At 36.2% G+C, this 23246-nt stretch overlaps 1 protein-coding gene across 1 annotated transcript in view; it reads left to right on the forward strand.

The window, feature by feature from the left end:
- The window catches only part of LOC6039205 (phospholipase A1 3), a 56263-nt gene continuing 33017 nt past the window's right edge, over positions 1-23246 (forward strand). The window contains exons 1-3 of the mRNA XM_038249067.1: positions 1-813; positions 16760-16992; positions 17405-17621. Coding sequence (XP_038104995.1) covers positions 16937-16992; positions 17405-17621 — 273 coding nt within the window. The 5' untranslated portion in view covers positions 1-813; positions 16760-16936. The remainder of the gene's footprint in view (positions 814-16759; positions 16993-17404; positions 17622-23246) is intronic.

Consider the following 23246-nt stretch of genomic DNA (forward strand, 5'->3'; position numbering starts at 1 on the left):
CTCGCCCGTTGCGGTCGTGGTTTGCCCGTTTAGGGAGCTCCAGAGAGAGATAATGAAAGCTTCGCGCGGAGCCATCGAGACTTTGATCGAAGAGATCGCGCGAAAGTGACAGTTGGAGGAAGATTCGACAACTATTTAAAACAATAGAAAGCGGAAGTCATTTTTTTCTCAAAAAAATGTTTGATTTCACCTTTATGATTTACAATTGGTCGAGTGATAATTGAGTGGAGCCAACGAAGACTGAAGAGATCGGTGACTGTTAAAAGAACAATCAAACAATAGCTGTAAATTGTTGTCACTGTTCTTGGACATTGTACTATTTCACCTTAAGAAGCAACAGCTGATGCAGTGATTGTCAAACTTCAACGGAGGTCATACAAATCGCGACGCCGGAACAGATTTATCATGAACAATCAGAAAAATAGATAGTGACAAAAGATTCATCGCAAAATAGATTTTACGTCGCCATTTATTTTCGAAACGGTGCCCAACATCCCTTAAAATATTTAATTAGAGCCGAAATCGTCAAACTTCACGAATATCGGGAAGATTCGCGCGAAGAACTTTAGCCGGTCACAACAACAGGTTGTTGACGAATGTGATCAAGTTACAAGTGTCTGGTGTGAAAGTGGTCCAGAATAACGGGAAGCGCAAAAAAAAAAGCAAAACAGGTCGTTATCCAAAATTGGGGCCCATCATTGGCGATAACTGGTCTTATCAAGCATAAGTGACCCCAAAGTGTCACGCAGAGATCTCTGCGGAGAAGACGAAGAAAGATCAAAAAGGAGGGCGCGAAAAAACAACAGAAAAGAGGTGAGATACAGTGACTGCAGCTGGGTACGGACCAAAACAAACAACAAAAAAAAGCATCTCTCTTTGAGGTTAGCGGTTTGTTTTGGCTGTCAGGCGAGCCGCTGGTGGGCCGGAAGTGGGAGAAAAAGAGTCTGTCTCGAAGTTTGGACCACTTTTCTCTACTAATGGGCCGTTAATTGCGGGGGACATCTGCTCGGGTCATAATTAAGTTGTTAAATTTTATGGCCTGGGGTTATAACCTTTGACGAATCGAACCACAAAAAAGGCGCTAATTACAGCAATTTGTGCGCTGGCAAGCCAAGGGATAGGAAACCGCTAAGTGGATGCTGCTCATTTCGCCGGTCCATCGGAAGGCGGGGAAGAAAGTGAAATTGATTTTAGTCAAATATTTGCATATTTTGGCTGCGTGCTGTGACCGATGATGCTGTTGGAGAAGCTGTGACTGTCTGTCGTGTCTATGCGAAAGTTACAAAGGGATGGCGGGTTAGAAAGTGAATGGTTTGGAGAAATGATACATGATTTACGTGCTATCTTGTCGCACGTCAATTTTGGGCCAAATTGAGTTGAGGTCGGGACTCGTGGTGTAGTAGTAAGCGTGGTTGCCTCTCAGCCAGTCGGCCTGGGTTCGATCCCAGAAGGTCCCGGTGACATTTTTCGAGACGAGATTTGTCTGACCATGCCTTCCGTCGGATGGGGAAGTAAATGTTGGTCCCGGTCTAACCTAGAGGTTAGGTCGATAGCTCAGTCCAGGTGTAGGAGTCGTCTCCCTGGGTCCTGTCTAGGTGGAGTCGCTGGTAAACAGTTGGACTAACAACCCAAAGGTCGTCAGTTCGAATCTCGGGGTGGATGGAAGCTTAGGTGTAAAAAGAGGTTTGCTATTGCCTCAACAATCAAGCCTTCGGACACCTTATTTTAAAGTACGAATCTCGCAATTCAGAACGCCAAGGAAAGTGAACAATTTATTTATTTTTATTTATTTTTTTTAGTCAGATACGTCATTATAACAAGCACAGCGTGTTTGTTTGTGCTTTCGTTTTTGTTTATTCAAGGTCAAACATTAAAACGCGTTTTTATCGGAACGTCGAAATGGCGGGTGCGACAAGATAGCACGACGACGTCGATTTATAGATCGTCCACAGTTTTGGGGAGCTGACAGGCCATAAGGGAGGCAAGTTGTCAAAATCCAAGGAACCATCGCAAAAGAGAAATGTCAGAATACTCGATTGAAATAGTAGTGTTTGCAATTCCGTTGAGAAATTTATCACTTTTCTGGCATTCTCGCATGACACGCATGAAAAGGCCTACTTTTCTCTATTAAAAATCAAAGCATCAATAAGTAACACTCTTCAATACAAGTGCTGAAAAGTTCTACTTTTCAAAAACAGTTCTATAGTGTCTTAAACTCACAAATGTACTTTTTTATTTCAAATTTAATTTTGCATGGGTAATTCTCTACCAAGTCACACGAAATCGGGATAAGTTGCGCCGACTTCTATCCAATTTTCGTGAAACTTTGTCCTAAATGGCAACTTTTGTCCCTGAACACGAATCCGAGGTCCTTTTTTTATATCTCGTTACGGAGGGGTGGTACGACCCCTTTCATTTTTGAGCGAGCGAAAATGAGGCGTTTTTCAATAATTTGCAGCCTGAAATGGTCATGAGATCGTCCGTGTCTGTCGCGGGTGACGATGAACGGCCACGATCAACGATAAACTTTTTCAAAACTTTTTTTTTCGTAGAATCGCGATAGCTCGTGATGTTTACAAGAAAACCCCTTATGTTTATATATTTTTTTGTAATTATTTGCTCTACAACTTTGTATAAAATTATTGCTTTCTTAAAAATAACCCTGAGCAATTCTCTACCAAAACCGGAAATGGATTTTATTTGTATTTTTTGATTTGGCTCAAACTTTGTGGGGGCCTTCCCTATGACCAAATATGCTATTTTGTGTCATTGGTTCACCCATACAAGTCTCCATACAATTTTGGCAGCTGTCCATACAAAAATGGTTTGTAAATATTCAAACAGCTGTAACTTTTGAGTGAATTTTCTGATCAATTTGGTGTCTTCGGCAAAGTTGTCGGTATTGTTGAGGACTTTTGAAAAAAAAAGTACACGGAAAAAATTTTTTGGAGATTTTTTTATCAACTTTTTTTTCACTAAAACTCAATTTCCCAAAATACGTATTTTTTGATTTTCGAGATTTTTTGATATGTTTTAGGGGACAAAAATTCGCAACTTTTGAGCCATAGAGAAACATGGTCAAAAAATCTGCCGCCGAGTTATGAATTTTTGAAAAATAGTGATTTTTGGAAAAAATTGAAGTTTTATGCAAAAACAAGTTTGACATTACTTTTTAATGCAAAATTGAATTTGCAATCGAAAAGTACTTTACAGATTTTCTGATAAAGGGCTTCGTTTTTAAGATATAGTTCTGACATGTTCCAAAAAATTTCAAGTCGAGTTACGGAAAATTGGAGAGTTTTTTTTAAAGTGTTTTTTTTTTATGAAAAATGCGTTTTTTTCGGAATTCTGAGTACGCCATCACATTGGGAGTCTAATTTTACATAATAGTCCCTTTGACACCAAATTGCTATCTCATCACCGTTTCAGGCTGCACATTATTGAAAAACACCTCTTTTTTCGCATGTTCAAAAATGAAAGGGGTCGTACCGCCCCTCCGTCATGAGATATCAAAAAAGGACCTCGGATTCGTAATCAAGGACAAAAGTTACCCCTTAGGACAAAGTTTCACGCAAATTGAAGGTGGATCGAGGCAACTACTGTGTGAGTTTGCGGAGAATGACCCACATCCAAAATAATTGATTTTTTTTATGCTTTCCAAAAAATACACATTTTTTGAAAATTTATAACCTGGTGGAAAAGGAATTATCCGTTATAACGTCATGATTCGAAATCTGGACACTTAGTAGCATATCATATCATATCATAGTACCAAGAAAAACATAATTTTTATCGAGTCTTCATTTTGCATCGTTTTGTAAAATGATGATTCTCTTCCTCGAAGGTCCCTTGGATATTGACAACCAGAGAGTTGACTGTAGCTGGCAAAAAATCATGTTATAAGTTGGAAATGTAGATATATCATCAGGATGTAGTATAAACAGTCAGTTTCAAGAAAATGCATGCAAAGTATGTCTCTTCTAACAATTTTTTATCACAATTTGAAAATTAAAATGACTTGTTGTGCTTCGAATCCCGGACACCGATAAAAGTTGATTCGAAATCCGGACACTTTTGCTTCGAATTCCGGACACTCGATTTTACTTATGAATAGCACAAATTTGGACTGAAACGTTAGTGAAAGGCATTCTCTAGCTCTCAAATAAGCTGTTTACATCAAAACAATCGATAGTTTATTTAAAAATTTGCTAGAATTTAAGAAATCGAAACCACACATTTCTGCTGTGCCTTCCCGGTGCTTCGAACGCCTATGAAATGTTTCAAGTGAAATGTTTCACATTTTTGGTAAATTCACAATTTTATTGTATTTTGACATTAACTATTGCGTTCAAACAAACTTTATATAAAAGTTGATATTGGAATTCATTAACCCGGGCAGACGGTAATAACAAAATTAATAATATTTCAATAACAAATCCTGTTAAAATAACAAAAAGTGTTATTATTTTATCATGAAGTTCAACTTCAAGAAGAAAAAATAATAACAGTTTCTGATAAAATAACAAAATTTGGTATTGAAGTGATATTATATTAAAAATGTTTAATAACACGCTAATAAGAGGAAATGTTATACATTTCAAAAACTCTCCTAATAACAAAATTTGTTATTCGTTCGGTATACTGACTTAGAAATAAAATTACCACAAATCGCACAAATGGAAAAGTTTCTAAGTGTCCATAACACAATCTGTTATTATTTTTTCTTTTGTTAAATATGTTTAGATCTTTGGGATAATTTTGTCTAATTTCGTCGGGGTCAATATTTTGGCCATGAAATGGGGTCCTTAAGCTAAAATTATTCTAAAAGTTGAAATATTGGAAGTTGATTTTTAAATTATTTGATATACCCCTAAGGGACTTTGCTAAAATTGGCTAGAACTATGGGATAATTTTGACCAATTTCGTCAGGGTCATTATTTTGGCCATGAAATGGGGTCCTTAAGCTAAAATTATTATAAAAGTTGAAATTTTGAAAGTTGATTTTTTAATTATTTGATATATCCCCTAAAGGACTTAGTTTAAAATGGTTAGAACTATGGGATAATTTTGACCAATTTCGTCGGGGTCATTATTTTGGCCATGAAATGGGGTCCTTAAGCTAAAATTATTCTAAAAAGTTGAAATTTTGAAAGTTGATTTTTTTAATTATTTGATATACCCCTAAAGGACTTAGTTTAAAATGGTTAGAACTATGGGATAATTTTGACCAATTTCGTCAGGGTCATTATTTTGGCCATGAAATGGGGTCCTTAAGCTAAAATTATTCTAAAAAGTTGAAATTTTGAAAGTTGATTTTTTAATTATTTGATATACCCCTAAGGGACTTTGTTAAAATTGGCTAGAACTATGGGATAATTTTTACCAATTTCATCAGGATCATTATTTTGGTCATGAAATGGGGTCCTTAAGCTAAAATTATTCTAAAAAGTTGAAATTTTGAAAGTTGATTTTTTAATTATTTGATATACCCCTAAAGGACTTAGTTTAAAATGGTTAGAACTATGGGATAATTTTTACCAATTTCGTCAGGGTCATTATTTTGGCCATGAAATGGGGTCCTTAAGCTAAAATTATTCTAAAAGTTGAAATTTTGAAAGTTGATTTTTTTAATTATTTGATATACCCCCTAAAGGACTTAATTTAAAATGGTTAGAACTATGGGATAATTTTGACCAATTTCGTCAGGGTCATTATTTTGGCCATGAAATGGGGTCCTTAAGCTAAAATTATTATAAAAAGTTGAAATTTTGAAAGTTGATTTTTTTAATTATTTGATATACCCCCTAAGGGATTTTACTAAAATTGGCTAGAACTATGGGATAATTTTGACCCCGACGAATTTCGTCAGGGTCATTATTTTGGCCATGAAATGGGGTCCTTAAGCTAAAATTATTATAAAAGTTGAAATTTTGAAAGTTGATTTTTTAATTATTTGATATATCCCCTAAAGGACTTAGTTTAAAATGGTTAGAACTATGGGATAATTTTGACCAATTTCGTCAGGGTCATTATTTTGGCCATGAAATGGGGTCCTTAAGCTAAAATTATTCTAAAAAGTTGAAATTTTGAAAGTTGATTTTTTTAATTATTTGATATACCCCCTAAGGGATTTTACTAAAATTGGCTAGAACTATGAAATAATTTTGACCAATTTCATCAGGGTCATTATTTCACCATGAAATGGGGTTTCAAGCTAAAATTAATCCGATAAATTAACTTTTGAGAGTTCTTTTTTATTTTGTTATATTCGCTAACGGAATTGATTTATTTATTGAGAATTTTTGAAGTGTGAATAACAAAACTGTTATTATTTTCACAGAGCCAGGAAGTCGGAGCTGACGTTGAAGTTCGAGCTGGAGTGTGACCTCGGAGACTGCATCGGATTCATCTAATTTTCAGCAACTTTTACTTGGAGTCGGAATCTGTGAAGTCGGGTATTTTGGAGAGCTAAAGTCGTCGTTGACGTCATATCCTGCATCCAGTGTCGGAGTTGTCTTCAAAGTATGGATTCAAAGTCGCTTGGAGGTACCCGACTCTACAGCCCTGACTAGTACAGAGGAGTTATGGCAACTGCAGGTTTATTTGCAAATTATAAATAAACCAAAACAATAACTTTTTTTGTTATGGAGACATACCAGTGCAATAACATTTTTTGTTATTATGCTGCTCCACCTCTCCGCACAAAATAACAAATCTTGTTATTCCTTCATGATTCCTTCTGTGTTATTGGTTTGTTATTGCAATAACAACATAATAACAGTTTAAGTTATTCTTCGAACAAATCTTTGTTATTGATTTTTGTTATTTTAACAACTAATCCGATCATCCCAATAACATATTTCGATCTTCTCACAATATCAAAAACTGACCTTCCCAAGTTATTTCCGTCTGCTCGGGAAATCACACAGTTTTGACATTCATAATGCGAACATATATCCAAATAATTGATAAAACAAGATGAAGTGTTCGGGTTTCGAAGTGTCCGGGAATTCGAATCATGACGTTACCAACAGCTCAAAAGGAATTTTTAGTCCATTAACCATTGAAATGATGGGTCTTATTGACCCACTTTTTTTTAAGCTAGCTTATAATTTTAGTAAGGTCCTTGAAGTAATGAAAAGGGATGATGCTCTTTTTGGATCAAAATCGATCGATGTTACAAGATAGAAAACTGCCATTGTAATAGTGAGGAAAATTAAAATCTAGCGTTTTATTTGAAAAGATCCAATAAATGTATGGAATCTCCTAGCTTATAGGAAATTTTCAGAAAAAAAAACTCTAGGAATTATGTTTTCGGAATCTTATAAAAAATCACTAATGTTGGCAAGATTGCAAAAACTTGTATCTTTTTTACGACTCCATATCCCACTCCGATTTTTCAACTGTTGCAAACATCGACAACTCCGAATTCATAACCTTTGTTAAATGCTTTTTATCAACATAAAAACAGGGTTGCGAATATCCAAAATCACAAATCAACAGAATTTCATCTCAGATCCCTAGAAATTAGCATTCATTAGAATTTTATGCTCCAATCGATTATAAATTTAGTCAACATTTGTGAAAAAAATAAGTGGTAGCGAGACGAAAGGTCGTTAAACTTCATCCACCTGTTTGTCTTTGGACGAGCCTTTTCAAATAAAAAGCCGGTTTCGGCTGATAAGGCGGAACAACAAAGTGATCGCTGGAGCACGTTTTTGAAACGAGACTGTAGAAAAACATTTCCAAGACGCCAGGTAGCATGAAATTCGCGAATCTGATAATTTATTGTTGTTGACTTAAAAACATCCCGAGAGAATTTCGCACAAAAACAACACGTGCTAGGAATTTCCAGCTTGAAGATCAGTGTATGCGAAATTGATGTTGTTTTTTTTTCTCGAGGATGAACTTTGGAAAAACACTTGCCACATGCTGGAGATCCGCTCAACCAGCACTTCAGCCGCGAGGGCACTTGATCGGAAGATTGGATACTCCGGAAGGTTTGGAACAATTGGATTGATGAAAGCAAAAAAAGAAACAACATGAGTGATTTTGATACTAGACAAAATAATGACCAGTCAGCATTATTTGTAAGCCTGCCCTCAGGAATGGCTCGACATGCTGCTTTTACCTATTCATCTAGGTGGTAATTGGTGGTAATAGAAATAATATAGCATACAAATTTGATAATAATAGTGCATGATTAAACCGTTCAACATAAATTGGCGCATCAAGAATCGTCTTGTGGAAGCATTAAGTTGGCCTTTAGCATATTCTTTCTCAATTGTCTTGTGTTGGAAACGGTAACTAGAAAGATAGCACAAAATCTATTGATTTCAAAAATTGGTTTAAGATGGAAAGGAGTTTTTTTGGAACTGTCATGTTAAATTGTCTAAAATCGCAAATAACAGGCTACTCTGAAAGTTGATCTAGGTATGTCATGATTCCATGTTTTGAGAGTAAAGAATAATCGGTGCATCAATGTTTCAGAAGATCATCACTAATGCGCTGCCGTTTTACGGCGATATGATGTATACGCCATTTTGGACATTTTCAATTTTATTGTACAGTCTGATAAAGAATCTTAAAAGCTACCTCCTGACGAAAGAATTTTTCAAAAACTGCTCTGGGGCCCATTTTATTAAGCAAACAAACAATGATGTATACGCCAATTTTACTCATCATGATGTATGTATACATTGAGAATTGATAGAAGTCAAATTCAATACTGTTTGAATGTTGATTTGAGGTTTTGGGACCAAATCAAGATTGGGCAATATTTTATTACATTATTTCGATTTAATTCTCAAGGGGACGTCCATTAGGCATCATCCATAAAGTACGTCACGTTCTGAGGGAAGAGGGGGGTATTGAGAAAGCGTGACGTTGCGTGTTAAAAGCATAGAGAAATCGTGACAAAGGGGGGTGGAGTAATTTTTTGCTGATTTTAATGTGACGTACTTAATGGATGACACCTTATCCACATCCACGTAGACACTTTTTTGAAAATTCTAGAACCACCCATCTCCCTTGCTGACAATTGTTCATGCAAAAAATGAGTTTATGGAGCATAGACAATCGCTAAGGGAGCGTTATTTTATTACGTAACGCAAAAAATCGGATTTTTAGACCCCCCCCCCTCGTAACAAAATTTCCATACAAATTTTAAAAAAATTGTATGGAGCGTAACACGGCCTCCGACTCCCCTCCCCCCAACTTCGTTACGTAATAAAAGAACGCTCCCTAATACATTCCCCTCCCCCCCTTAAAGTATCCACGTGGACAATGCATTACGGGATCCACTCAGCTATCAAAATAGCTGGCACAAAAAATAAAGCCAGCTTTGATCGAGCAATGTATACATACATCAATGGGCAGGAAAAGTAGTGATTATTTATTGCTATTTTTACGGCCAAATGATGTTTGTGCTTTAAAATCGTAGAGAATTAGAAAAAACAAGAAATTTTGTAGGGGCCACATTTTCATTGTACTTTTTAACAGTTTCTACAGAGCAGACCTCAAATTAGTCATTTTAAATTGAAAAAATGAACAAAAACAGAAAATCGTGTCTACAGCAAAATCACCTCAATGGCGTATACATCATATCGCCGTAAAACGGCAGTGCGGGTATCGATAGCGATTATGATACTTTACGAAATGACAAGTCATCGTTACTGTTTTGATTTTACTCCCTAAACTACAAGCCAATTTGAAGCCTTTATTTGCACATCTCGCAGCCAATTAGCATACAACGATAAAAAGCTGAAGCTGGATGCTAATATTTAAATAATTGAATGACTTTACATGTACGAGTACAAGAACCGTGCACAGTTATAAAGTATGTGACATCATTTTAGCAAATCTCAACTCTGGTTATTCGAACATTTTTTTCTGTGTTTCATAATCTTGTGTCACGCACTATTTCAACCAATCACGATAAAAAAAAAAAACTTCGAAATGCCCCACTGATTACCACCAAAAAGGCTATAATTAGCACCTAAACACCGTTAATTCTCCCCAGAGTTCCTTCACCTGTCCGCTCTCGGCGCTTTTCCCTTACGCCATACCGGTTCATATGGCTTCACATATCTGTACAAAAACCTTACAGTGATCAGACAATCGTTTTTTTCTATTGTACAGCAAACCGGCTGTACAGGTCAGCCGGTGACCATTGAACTTGAACTTGATCTTGTTGCGTCGTCGCAGCGGCACAGGCCATCTTCGGCGGTGCTGCGAACACATATGGTGAAGCCCGCGTACAGATGTTGCGTGGGTACTTAGGGCTTGTATAGCTGCTTAAAGCACTAAAATGAAGAGGAGTCTTCACTTTAGTTGCAGCGCGTTGGATTTAACCTAAGAGGAAGAGATGCCGACTCGCTAACTGTTTTGAAACCAGCTCAGGAACCAGCGAAATTTGACAGATGCTCAGTCGACACCGTAGACAAAAAACTACAACAGGGCATCATCCATCGCGTTTGGCAGTGTTTTTAGAATGGGTAGAATTTTATGTTTCAAATAATTAAATGAAAGTTTTATTTCAAGTAATGTTTTAATTCATGTTTAATCAGTAGCAAAAACCGTTTAAAATAAAAAAGTGATAACAACAAAATCAGTCAACTCAAACGAAGATCAAACATACATACTCCTGCTGTCAAACTTCATTTGTCTCGATTTTCGTGGATGATATGTCTTCAATCGTAGGCGGATGATCTTCCCACCAGGGTTTTTTTGAATTTACCGCAGTGGAAGATGTTCGGAAGTACCTCTGCTTCACGTTCGATTTTATTCTGGATATCAGATTCATTACCGAAAGGCAATGGCAATTTTCATGTCCAGTATCAAAAACCATGAATTTTGATACCCATATTGCCAAAACTCGTCCACACAAAGAAAAACTACTGTTGGGCCAAAAGCTTCGTGGGTTGAAATAAAACTACGTATTGGAGAATTTCAGTAGAAAGTATAAAATGTTTGGATCAAACGTACACCTACTTTTAATGCCACAGTACTTTTTCGTTGGAAAACTACTGTTACAGTAAAAGTATCGACTTTTGAGTAAAAAGTAAACCTTTTTTATGAAGAGTAATGAACATTTAGTACTAAAGTTAAATAAAGAAAAAAGCTTGGGGTTTTTCAGTTTTAAATTTTATTATTTTAAGCAATCAGCTCATAGTCGGATGCACCCGAGTATGCACCAGCTCGTCTAGGATCTGCTAGCAGTCTCCTTTTTCGGGATTATCTTCTTGGCCCTCAGCTGCCGGAAGATGTAATAGTTTAACTCCTGATCGACGACCGGTTTGATCACTTCCAACTTGGAAGTTCCAAAGCGCATCCTCCTTTGGAAATGCCGCGCGTGTTTCCACGCAGTCTTCCTGTGCGACCATCGCTAGAAAAAAACAAAATCAAAAAACAAAATCTTCAGCAAAATTCAGAACCCGGAACAGTTTTCGTCACCCACGCACTTACCATTCTGGAAACTGGCGAAGATCCGATGATTTTTGGCTGGCGCTCTCGCCGGAACTGCTTTCACAGCTGACCAGCCCTTGTGTCCTCCCACACCCAACAACCATACACTTCATGTTAAAAATACAAAAAAACTGAAAATCAAAACCACACACTCAAAACAAACGCGTGCGCTACAAGCAGTAGGATGCAACAGAATGACACTTTCTGGCAACTCGGTATCCCTCTTCGCACTACCCCGTCGAAATGTTTGATAGGGCACAATGTTGTCAAAAAAAAGAGGTGGAAAAGAAAAACAAGAAGCTCATTGGCACCTCTTCCTCTTAGGATTTAACCTGTGTGGGGCGAGCTCTGACACCGTTTTTTGCACCAAACCAAAGTTTTAAATACTCATGGTGTGCCTAATTTTCAATTCAAAATCATGTTTTCTGTTAATTTTCCAAGTTGAAAAAATAGTTTTCTGGTTAATTTATTCATAAATGTCTACAATATCACTGTTTTGATTAGCATTTTTTTTAATTGAAAGCACTTTTAGCGAATATATTTTCTGTACGAAGAATTGAGCACACCTTGTTCGTTTGTATACGATGTTTTATCGAAACAAGCCTGACAACTCGCACCCCCTAGGTGCTAAATGAGGGTATATATCAGGCAAAGTTTATCGTTTATATTATAAATTTTGTCGAGCCGAGTCAATTAATGGAAGCAAAAAGAATACTGGAAGAGCGGAGAATGCATCATGTGATGATTGGAATCGCGAATATTGCTTCTAGAGTCAAATAAAACTCTAGATATTATCTTTATCGAAGCTATGTAAATATGGCTTTGGCTGGCTCCAAAAAATCTGGAACAATCTTTTCCTAGAGTTCTTTAATGAATTTCCAGTTTTATTTATTGAAAGGAGCGGAAAATTTCACACAAAAGTGTTATATTTTACCATAAACAAAGAACCAATAGTTTTCTTTAGTGAGTTGAAAAATGATACTATAACAAAATTTAAAATTTCAGACGCTGTGTCTTAGTATTTCCGTATTATTTTTTTTAAATATAGTGAAACCGTTGATGTAAACAAACTGTCTATCCCACTTGCCCTAGTGACAGTTCTGAACTGAGTATAAAAGGGATAGGATTTGGTGTCTTCGGCAAAGTTGTAGAATTCGATAGGGAATATTAAAAAATATATAGGTATATGGAAAAAATGCAGAATTTTAAGTAAACTTTTTTGAATTCTTGAAAAAAATATTTTTTTTTGTAATGGAAATTTTACTCAAAAACTTTTTTACTACAATTTTTATAAAAATTCGAATTTGTGACTTTGTACCTTATGGAAATTTTGATAAAGGGCCTCGAGTTATGAAAATACGAGAAATGATGTTAATTAAAAATTAGAAGTTTTGATTTTTTACCCATGAGTGACCATCTCAGAAAACATTGTTCTCAGTAACTAATGGTCCAATTGTCAGTGTTAAAAATGAAACAAGTTTCCGATCATTTAAAACAAATAAAATAAACGTTTCAAAAGGGGGTGATATTGAATATTTTAGGAATTTTTCTGAAATTAAAAAAAATAGAGATGGTCACTTATGGGCACTTGAAAAAAAAAATAATAATTGTAAATAGAAAAAATCAAACATTAAGAAGCCATATCTCGAAAATGATGCACGATATTAACATTTTTATGAAGTACATTTCGATTGCAAATTCGAATTTACATTTCAAACTGTATTTAAAAGAATTCTATTTAAAAAAAAAAAAAAAAAAAAAACATTCAAAAAATTATAACTTTGCAACAGCATTTTGGCTCAACTTCTCTATGGCTCAAATGTTGCGGGGTTTGCCCCTTTGAACATATCGAAAAAAATGAAATAATTTTTAAATCGGCATTATTTTCTGTGAACCTATTTCTTTTTGAACATACAATTCCTACAACTTTTTCGAAGACAACGAATTGATCAGAAAATTCCTTCAAATGATACATATTATGAAATGTTCGTACGTAAACTTTTTGTTTGGCCAGCTGCCAACATTTTATGAAGACTTTTATGGCATCTTTGCTCGTACACAGTAAAAAAATCATGGTACAGTCCAGACTCGATTATCAGAAGGCCTCGGAAATTCACTTCTACACTTCGGGTAATCGAATCACGATTTTTTTTTCGCAGTATTATTTTTGATTTTTGGGCTTAAGTATGACCCCTAAACTACGCTAAAGTGATTTAGAATTTTTAAATTCAAGATGGCAGCCAATATGGCGGGGACAAAATGTTGTGTTTTTGCTGTGTATAGCCCAGACTCGATTTTACAAAGTTTCGATTATCAGAAGGTTTGTATGGTTTGTAAGGTTTGATCAGCTCGGATTAGAGCGTCCAATTTCCCGGGGTTACAAAATTCCCGGGAAACGGGAAATTTTAAACAAATTTCCCGGGAAATCCCGGGAATTTCCGGAAAATTTTAAATTTAACGAAAATTATTCTAATCCTGTTTCTTATTAATCTTTTGCAACGAAATTAGATAGAACAGCAACTTTAATGGTCAAAATGATTGTGAGGATCAATTAATGGCTTGACTGCTTATAAAAAAATCATGCAACTTTGAGAAAATATATAAACTTTCTAATTTTTATGTCGTTTTTCAAATCGTCCCAAATGAAAAAAAAATATTATTAGTATTTTTGTTGAGAAGGATTTTTTTAAATCAAAGTGTTTGGACAGGGAAAATCTATGCTCCACAACCATAAAATGGCTTTTAAATTTGTCTCAGTGACCATGAAATTAAAATTAAAAAAACCAAAAAAATCAACTTGGGAATTAATAAATAATCATTGAATTTCTAGCGCTTTTTAACTTGAAATCATGACTCAAAGTTTTCAAATATTTGAAGCGAGTTTTTGTAATTTAGTTGCATTATTTGGGTTAATCACATATGATAGGAAGTTGTTATTTAATGGTTATTCAAGGTTTTATGATATGATTTTAGTTATGTGGTTTTCAGCCTAATGAATTAATTAGATAAAAATAATTTTGAGTATTTAAAATTGGTTGAAATTCAACGATATTTTTTCATGTATAACCCTTTTACGAACTTGGTAACTCACGTGCTTCATAAATTTATAACTTCAATCGATAATTTCTCGAATACTTAGATACAAATTCTACTCACACAAACCTTTTTCAAAAATTTAATTATATCTTTTTTTTTTTTGGGAGGGTGGTCCAGCCGCACATCGTTGATGTTGAAACCTCTAAACTGGGCCCTCGTCCTGTCACGTCCGTTAAAAGTCTTGTCGTACATTACAACTAGAACCAGATCTGTCAATGAATTAGTACACTTCGACCAAATAAACACTGACGCTGTATGGATCTGACTCTAGAATAAATGCACAGTTGTGTGTTATTCATAAGTCCAACTTATTCAATTATTCATTTAAGTCCAAATATTCATTTGCTAACTACTTTGGATTGAAAATCTAAATTTTAATCTAAAATCCTCTAAACTTAATGCTCAAAACTAAACGTTCCTTTAACTGTTGTAGTACTACTTCTATTAAAAAACAATAAAAATTTGTGAACTGATATACAAATAGGATAGAAATCGCGATTTGAAAGAGAAATGACCATTTACGTCAAAAGATCCGTAGTTCCTCGATTCGCAACAATGGTCAATACAACCATAATCCGAAAACCGTTAGTTCAACAGATCAACGAATTTTGTCCGATATCTTTACTTTATTGATTGATCGAGACTCTATGGACAATTTGACATAAAAGAATGCCTAGTATTCTACATCAATCAAAGTTTATTGACAGCATTACTCTAACTTAACAATTGCAACTAAATTTATCATCAAATAGATTTGGAAAGCATACAGATTTATTTTAAACGCTAATGCTAAGCAACAATTCAATTGTACTATCCTGAAGTCCCACCTAAATCCCACATTGTGATATTGAAAAAGTCACAGAAGCAGCGGTGTCTTGTGCAATTGTGATATTTTCACTATCGGAGAACTACCTAGTTCACGAAGACAGCTTATCGGTCAACGCTTAAGCCCTGGGGCTACGACAAAGCGAGTTCTCGTAGCATGAAGTGGTGTCCATAGTGCTTTTAAAAAAGAATGTATACCCAAATTTTAACTAATGCACTAGGATCAAATCATGCCCCTTGACTTTACAAGGCCCAGGGTTTTTCAAAAATTTAATTATATCAGTTCAATTTCCATCCAACATGTTCAAGGTAAAAAAAAGTCAAACAAATCTCAATGTTGATCTTGGGCGGAAGATGTAAATATCTTATTTTCAAATGATATTATTAAAAAAAAAAAACATTAAAAAAGGTTGTCATAAATAATATAGTCTATGTTCATTCCATAACAGCGTAAGTTTTGTTGTCCAACATATAGGCAAACAATATTCCTAGTGGTGAATGCTTCAGAAATAAATATTATCTGAATTAAACCTTGACATAAAAGTTAAAGACAAGCTGATTAGTTCAATATGAACAGTAGATGGAAATAAATAAAATCAAATCAGGCTCTCCAACTCTCCAATTTTTTGTATAATTTCAAAACATTGGTGCCAAAAAGGTAGGAAATGTATACTTCTGCTTGTATTTCGGGAATTCCCGGGAAATTTACAAATTTCCCGGGAAACGGGAATTTTTTTTTTCCGGGAAATCCCGGGAATTCCCGGGATTTTTTTTCCCGGGACGGGAAATTGGACGCTCTAGCTCGGATCTTCTTGTACTTGGACAAAGTTGTAGGAAATTAAATTTCCTACAAGAATCTCACACTTGGGCAGACCAGCACCGCCTGCTGTCAAGATCCCGAAGTAATGTTTTCCCCATATATTTTTTCAATTTTCCCCATATAAACTTCAACGATAAAACGCTACCCCCTAACCTTAACCGATTTGCCTCAAAATTGTCACCGTTTACTTACTATTGCCTAAAGAATCGAGCCAGGGGGTATCTCTTCAGATTTTCCAAAATTTTAATTTATTCTTGTCACCCTAGTGGACAATTGCCAAACCCCCTTCATATTTACATCACCAAATCTGTTTTTATGGTGTTTTTAGTTTTGGTATACATTTCACTATTTGTTTCATGTAAATTCATCCAAAAGTTTCGCGTGACTACTGACTAATGAATTGTGCCTTCGATTGTTATGTGAATCATGATACTCACATCGACATCATTCTTGGAGTAGAAAGTTAATCAAATAACAGAAAAAAACTCAATCCATTGAAGTAGCTCACCGTAACCCGTTTTTTGTTTGTTTTTCCCCCGGCGTTCTGTGTAGCTTCCAGTTCAAACGGCTCATTTGCGGAGTGCCCAAAGGTGTGAACGCTGCCAAGATCTGCCAAGAATTCTTCGTTAGTGCCGTACGACGGCGTGATACTTACGGCACTGACCACGTGGAGTGCTTCTTCGTGCCGGGTCGGATTCTCCCCCTTGAGACATCCGGAGATTGGAAATCATGACCCGTGGAACTCTCAGCAGCAGCCCAAGCAGCGGTACAAATCTCCGACACCGGTGAGTGTGCTCAAAGTCTCGTTATTCAAATATTGCATGGTTTAAGAGGTGGGCCATGTGGGGTACCTTGGAAAAGTTTTGTTTTTTTTTTTGGGATTTTAGAATTGTGTTGTTGTTGTTGAATTTATAAATTTTGTTACTTTTTTAATAATGTTTGTTCCGTTTCACCCCACAATGCCCCTCACATGTCGCTGGAAGCATTTTTGTGTTGAGGGTGGTCAGGATTTTCGCATAAATCATACTCTCCTGCTGGGAAGACAAACTTCCCTTAAGTAAACATACGGTGCTGCTGCAGCAGTGTTGCACACCTTATCTGCGAGACCAAAGTCCGTTGTTCTTCTGAACTGAATTTCCTTCCTTTCTTTTTCAACTCTACAAAAATCCCGCTCTTTTCTTCACCGATTTTGCCCAGGAGCCGTCCATTATTCATCCCCAGCGGCAAGTCGGCCTGCCGAGTGGCTGCGAGAATTTCGGTGACCACGGTGACGGTGGCGATGGTGCTGCCCCTGGTCCTGCTAGGGCTGCTGGTGGCCGAAACGGGACGTGGCGTGGATGCCGTTCCCCGGGGGATCGTCAGCTACGGTGGCAGAGGTGGCAGCAGCAGAGGGCCACCCAAATTTAGCATAACTGTAAGTAGATTTGTGGGATGGACCGGGGGATTGGTATTTGATTTGGTCAGGGTTTTAGCGTGGTTTAAATGGTATGGCTTCTTGATGTTTTTGATTGATGCTGATAAAAACTAACAAAAATGCAGGTTTTAGGTTTAAAAATGTAAAATGTTCAACGAAATAGCACAAAACTGTATTTCTATAAATGGTGAAGTTTGCAACTGAATTTATGATGAAATTAAATAGTTACAAATTTATTTTATACTACACCCAACTGGCAGTCGCATGATTGTGATGCATGGCGGCATAAAAGTATATCAGAATCTGCATAAAATCTGTCCTCATGCATTTTTTGCGATATAGGAGTTTGACATTTTTGCCCGTTACCGACAATTATCGACAATACCGACGGCTTTTTGGTTGTATTTCACAAAAAAAACCTTAACAGAACGAGGATTGAACCACCAACTTCTTGGTTATTGATCCGACACGCTACCACCGCGCCATGGACGCTTGATGAAAAGTGTGTGAAAGAGCATCAACATATGCTTCTCTTTGGAGTGTTGCTCGGGGACGGGCCAGCTTTATATGTGTTGGTAAGAACTGCAGATCGCTGAAATTTTTACACGCGGGCAAAAATGATCTACGGGCTTGCTGCAAAAAATGTTACAAAATATGACATTTTCTGCAGCAAATCCAATGTTGCAGATTTTGCGATATATTTTTCCTTTGGGTGTAGCTACCCAAAAGTAAACATTCAAACTCAGTTATCAAGCATCATTGGCCGAAATAATTAGAAATAGAATATTGTGTTTGGCCATTAGTGTGACCTACGCTGTGTTAGGATTGTTCAAAAAATTGCCATTCTCGTCAATTTTCGCACATTTATCAAAAAATCATAACTCCACGCCATTTCAATAGATTTTAGCTCTATTGGAAGCAAATGAAAGGTGATTAGATAGGCTATTATGCAAAAATAGTAAAGAGTTTCAAATATCTAGGTTTGAAAAGGTCGTATGTAAACTTTACATGCTGATCTCAAGACTAGAGAGCCATGTTTGATATTATTTTTATAGGATCCCTCGAGAAATTTTACATAACATATAAAAAAATGGTGATGCTGTACTAACAGAATTCCGAGAAACGATTTTTTTTAATAAAAAGTTGGGTCCTTCGACGCGCCGCGAGCAAAACGAAAAAATGACGAAAACTGGGAAAATCAGCTTTTAACTAAAACTGCGATAACTTTAAAATTTGAGCGATGAGCTATACTTTTTTGAGTACTGAAATTTGCGTAACTTTGTATCTCTCTAAGATTTCCGTCATTCGATTTTTTTTGTATTTTTTAATCTGGTTGAACATTTATGGTGGCCTTGGTATGCCCAATGAAGCCATTTTGCATCATTAGATTGTGTTTGTCTTGCGAACCTTCGTGGTGAACGGACACTAGAGCTGCGGTATTTTTTACTACCTAAGCTCAGAGTTATTTCAAAACAAAATTCACAGTCTTTTTAAAGACTACCTGAGTTATTTTCCAAAATTCTAAACAGTCTTTTCAAGACTAACCCCGCCTGAAATTTTGTTGTATTTTACAAACGAAGCCATCTTTTAAGAGAACTTTGCTTGCAAAATGCGTCAAAACAAAGGTAAACGCAAATCTTCTGAAGATTTGGTCGTTACGTCGGTGAAGCGTTTGAACGCTAAACCGGCTAACGGAAACAGAAAAAGAAAACAGCCTCTTCTGAGGTCTGATTCTGATTCTGAATGTGAGGTCAATCCTCCAATTCCATTGACAAACAGTTTCGGTGTTTTATCCGAAACTGATGACAAGGAACCTTCTCCTCGTACTGAGCCTTCTGCCGTCGAGAAACGAGTAAAGGCTCCGCCAATTGTTGTGACTTCCGTCTCCGATTTGGCCAGCTTTCGAACGCAACTGAAGAATTGCAAGGAAACTTGCAATTTGAAGGTTTCGTTCCAGCTTGGTCGAAGAGGAGAATGTCGCTTGTTGACGGAATCTTTACAAGATCACCAAACTTTTGTTGGTTATTTGAAAAACCACAAACACAATTTCTACACGTATGAGACCAAGAATGCTCGGCCATTCAAGGCGGTCTTGAAAGGTCTCTCCAACGACTTGTCGGTGGATGAGATCAAAAACGAACTTAAGGTGTTGCTTGGCTTTGCCTCATCCCAAGTAATACCAATGAAGAAAAAATCAAACGGGAATATTTCTCGCTTTGGTTTGACTTCACAATTTTATCTGATTCATTTCAACAGAAATGAAATCAACAATTTGAAACTTTTGGACAAAGTTCAGTTTTTGTTCCATGTACGGGTAAAGTGGGAGCATTTTAAGAAACATGGCGGTAATGGCCAGAATCTGACCCAGTGCCGGCGTTGCCAGGCATTCGGTCACGGTACTGATCATTGCGCCATGGTTCCAAAATGCATGGTTTGCGGGGATTCTTCTCACGACAAGGACAATTGTCCCGTGAAAGAAGTCACCCAATTTAAATGTGCAAATTGTGGTGGAAATCACAAATCAAATTTCTGGGATTGCCCCATCAGAAAAAGGTTTTGGATTCTCGTGCTAAGCATCAGCCGAAATCCAAACCGAAATTTTCTCAAAGTCAGGTTGTACCTGCATCTTTAAATCAAACGTTCGTGCTGTCTCACTCGAACAATTCTAGAAATACCCCTACCGTGGAAAAGTTAGGTAACAACAATGGCATTTCTTATGCTAACGTCGTTTCGGGTTCATCCACGAATTTTAAATCCTCTACCAATCTTTCTGAAATTGGGCAGGTACCTCAAATCTCATTTGAAAATTTTTCTGCTGGCAACGCTTTGGGATCTTCTGATCTCGGCGATGTTACGTTTGAAAAATGACTTTTTGCAAAACTCACTGTTTGGTTTGATTCAAACAATGAGTAATGCTACATCCATGATGGAAGCAATCCAGATTGGATTAAAATTTGCGAATGATGTTGTTCTTACCCTGAAGTTTAATCATGGATCTAAGTAATTCCATCAATATTATGAATTTTAATGCTCGCTCTTTAAAAGCGAAAGAAAATGAATTTTTCAACTTTTACGAGTTCATAACGTGCATGTTGCTGTTATAACCGAAACATTTTTAAAAACTGGCACTTATTTGAAAAGTGATCCAGATTATAAAGTTATAACTAATAACCGAATGAATCGAAATGGCGGTGGAGTTGCAATAGTTATCCACCGTAGTATGACTTATAGCACGTTACGTGACTTTAAGTTAAAAGTTATTGAAAGTTTGGGCATTGAACTTGAAACTTCTTTTGGGAAAATTATGATTGCAGCTGCATATTTGCCATTCCAATGCACTGGGAAAATAAAAATTATTTCAAAGGGGATTTGAATAAACTTACTCGGCATAGATCTCGATTTTTGATCATCGGTGATTTTAATGCCAAACACCAATCTTGGAATAATTCAAAAGTAAATTCCAATGGTAAAATTCTGTTCAGAGATTGCACTTCTGGTCTTTATTCGGTTTTATACCCGAATGGGCCAACTTGCTTTTCTTCTGTTAGAAATCCATCAACAATTGATTTGGTGTTGACAAATCAAAGTCAGTATTGTGGTCCTTTAGTGACTCATGCTGATTTTGATTCTGATCATCTTCCAGTAACTTTTTCACTTTCTCATGAAGCAGTTACCAGACCCAATAGTTCTGTGTTTAATTACCACAAAGCTAATTGGGACAGGTATCAGCATCATATTGAGAATAATTTAAATCATGATTTTGTTTTAGAAACCAAAGCTGATATTGATTCAGCCTTGGAATCTTTAACTAATGCAATTTTGGATGCTAGGAATATTGCTATTCCTAAAGTCCAAGTCAAATTTGATTCTCCCATTATTGATGACGATCTTCAGCTTCTGATTCGTCTGAAAATGTTCGCCGAAGACAGTATCAACGTTCTCGTGATCCTGCACTGAAGCGAATTCAAAAGATTTGCAAAAGGTTATTGACCACAGATTCACTCTCCTGCGAAATGAAAAGTTCGCAAGAGATGTCGAACAAATTAAACCTTATTCCAAACCTTTTGGAAACTTTCAAAGGTTCTTAAGAAACCTCAAAACCCATCCCTTCTTTAAAAGATGGTGATAATATTCTATTAACTAATGGGGAAAAAGCTCAAAACTTGCTCAGCAGTTTGAGAGTGCTCATAATTTCAACTTGAATGTTTTGAGTCCTATTGAAAATCAAATTTCAATAGAATTTCAGAATATTGTTGAACAAGAATTTTCATCAGATGAAGTTTTTAATACGGATCTGAATGAAATAAAATCTATTATCAAAAAATTTAAAAATATGAAAGCCCCTGGTGAGGATGGCATTTTTACATTTTAATTAAAAATTACCAGAAGCAACTTTAAGTTGCTTGGTCAAAATTTTCAACAAATGTTTTGATTTGGCATATTTTCCCAGTAGTTGGAAAAATGCCAAAGTAATTCCGATTTTGAAACCGGATAAAAATCCTGCTGAAGCCTCAAGCTATCGGCCCATTAGTTTGCTTTCATCTATTAGTAAATTATTCGAAAGAATAATTCTTAATAGAATGATGACGCACATTAATGAAAATTCAATTTTCGCTGATGAGCAGTTTGGATTTCGCCTTGGGCATTCAACTACTCATCAGTTGTTGAGAGTTTCAAATTTAATTCGAAGCAACAAATCTGAGGGCTATTCTACTGGCGCTGCTCTTCTAGACATAGAAAAAGCATTTGACAGTGTTTGGCATAAAGGTTTGATTGCGAAATTGAAAAGGTTTAATTTTCCGATTTATATCGTGAAAATTATTCAAAATTATTTGACGGATCGTACTCTGCAGGTATGTTATCAGAATAGCAAATCTGATCAACTACCTGTACGTGCTGGCGTCCCTCAAGGAAGCATTTTGGGTCCAATTTTATACAATATTTTTACTTCTGACTTGCCTGATTTGCCCCAGGATGTCAGAAATCACTTTTGCTGATGACACAAGCATCTCCGCCAAAGGCAGAAGCCTTCGTGTCATCACAAGAAGATTACAAAAAGCTTGGATATTTTCAATTCTTATTTGAAAGAATGGAAAATTACTCCAAATGCTGCAAAACTCAACTTATTATTTTCCCTCACAAACCAAGGGCTGATTTTCTTAAACCAAAAAGTCATCACATTATAAAGATGAATGAGGTAAATTTAAAGTGGGAGGATCAAGTGAAATATCTTGGACTTGGTTTTGACAAAAACCTTACTTACAAGGATCACATTGAAAGTATCCAGGTTAAATGTAACAAATATATTAAATGTTTGTATCCACTTATAAACAGGAATTCTAGACTTTGTCTCAAGAATAAACTGTTAATTTATAAACAAATTTTCAGACCTGCCATGCTTTATGCTGTGCCGATCTGGACAAGCTGTTGCTTAACCAGGAAGAAAAAACTTCAGAGGATTCAGAACAAAATTCTGAAAATGATTCTGAAACTTCCTCCCTGGTTCAGCACCAGTGAACTTCATCAATTAGCCGAAGTTGACACTTTGGATGTTATGTCCAATAAGATAATTGATGCATTTCGACAAAAATCATTGCAGTCTTCAGCTGCATTGATCCGCTCTTT

This window comes from Culex quinquefasciatus, chromosome 1, assembly GCF_015732765.1.
Source record: "Culex quinquefasciatus strain JHB chromosome 1, VPISU_Cqui_1.0_pri_paternal, whole genome shotgun sequence".
Lineage (NCBI taxonomy): Eukaryota > Metazoa > Arthropoda > Insecta > Diptera > Culicidae > Culex > Culex quinquefasciatus.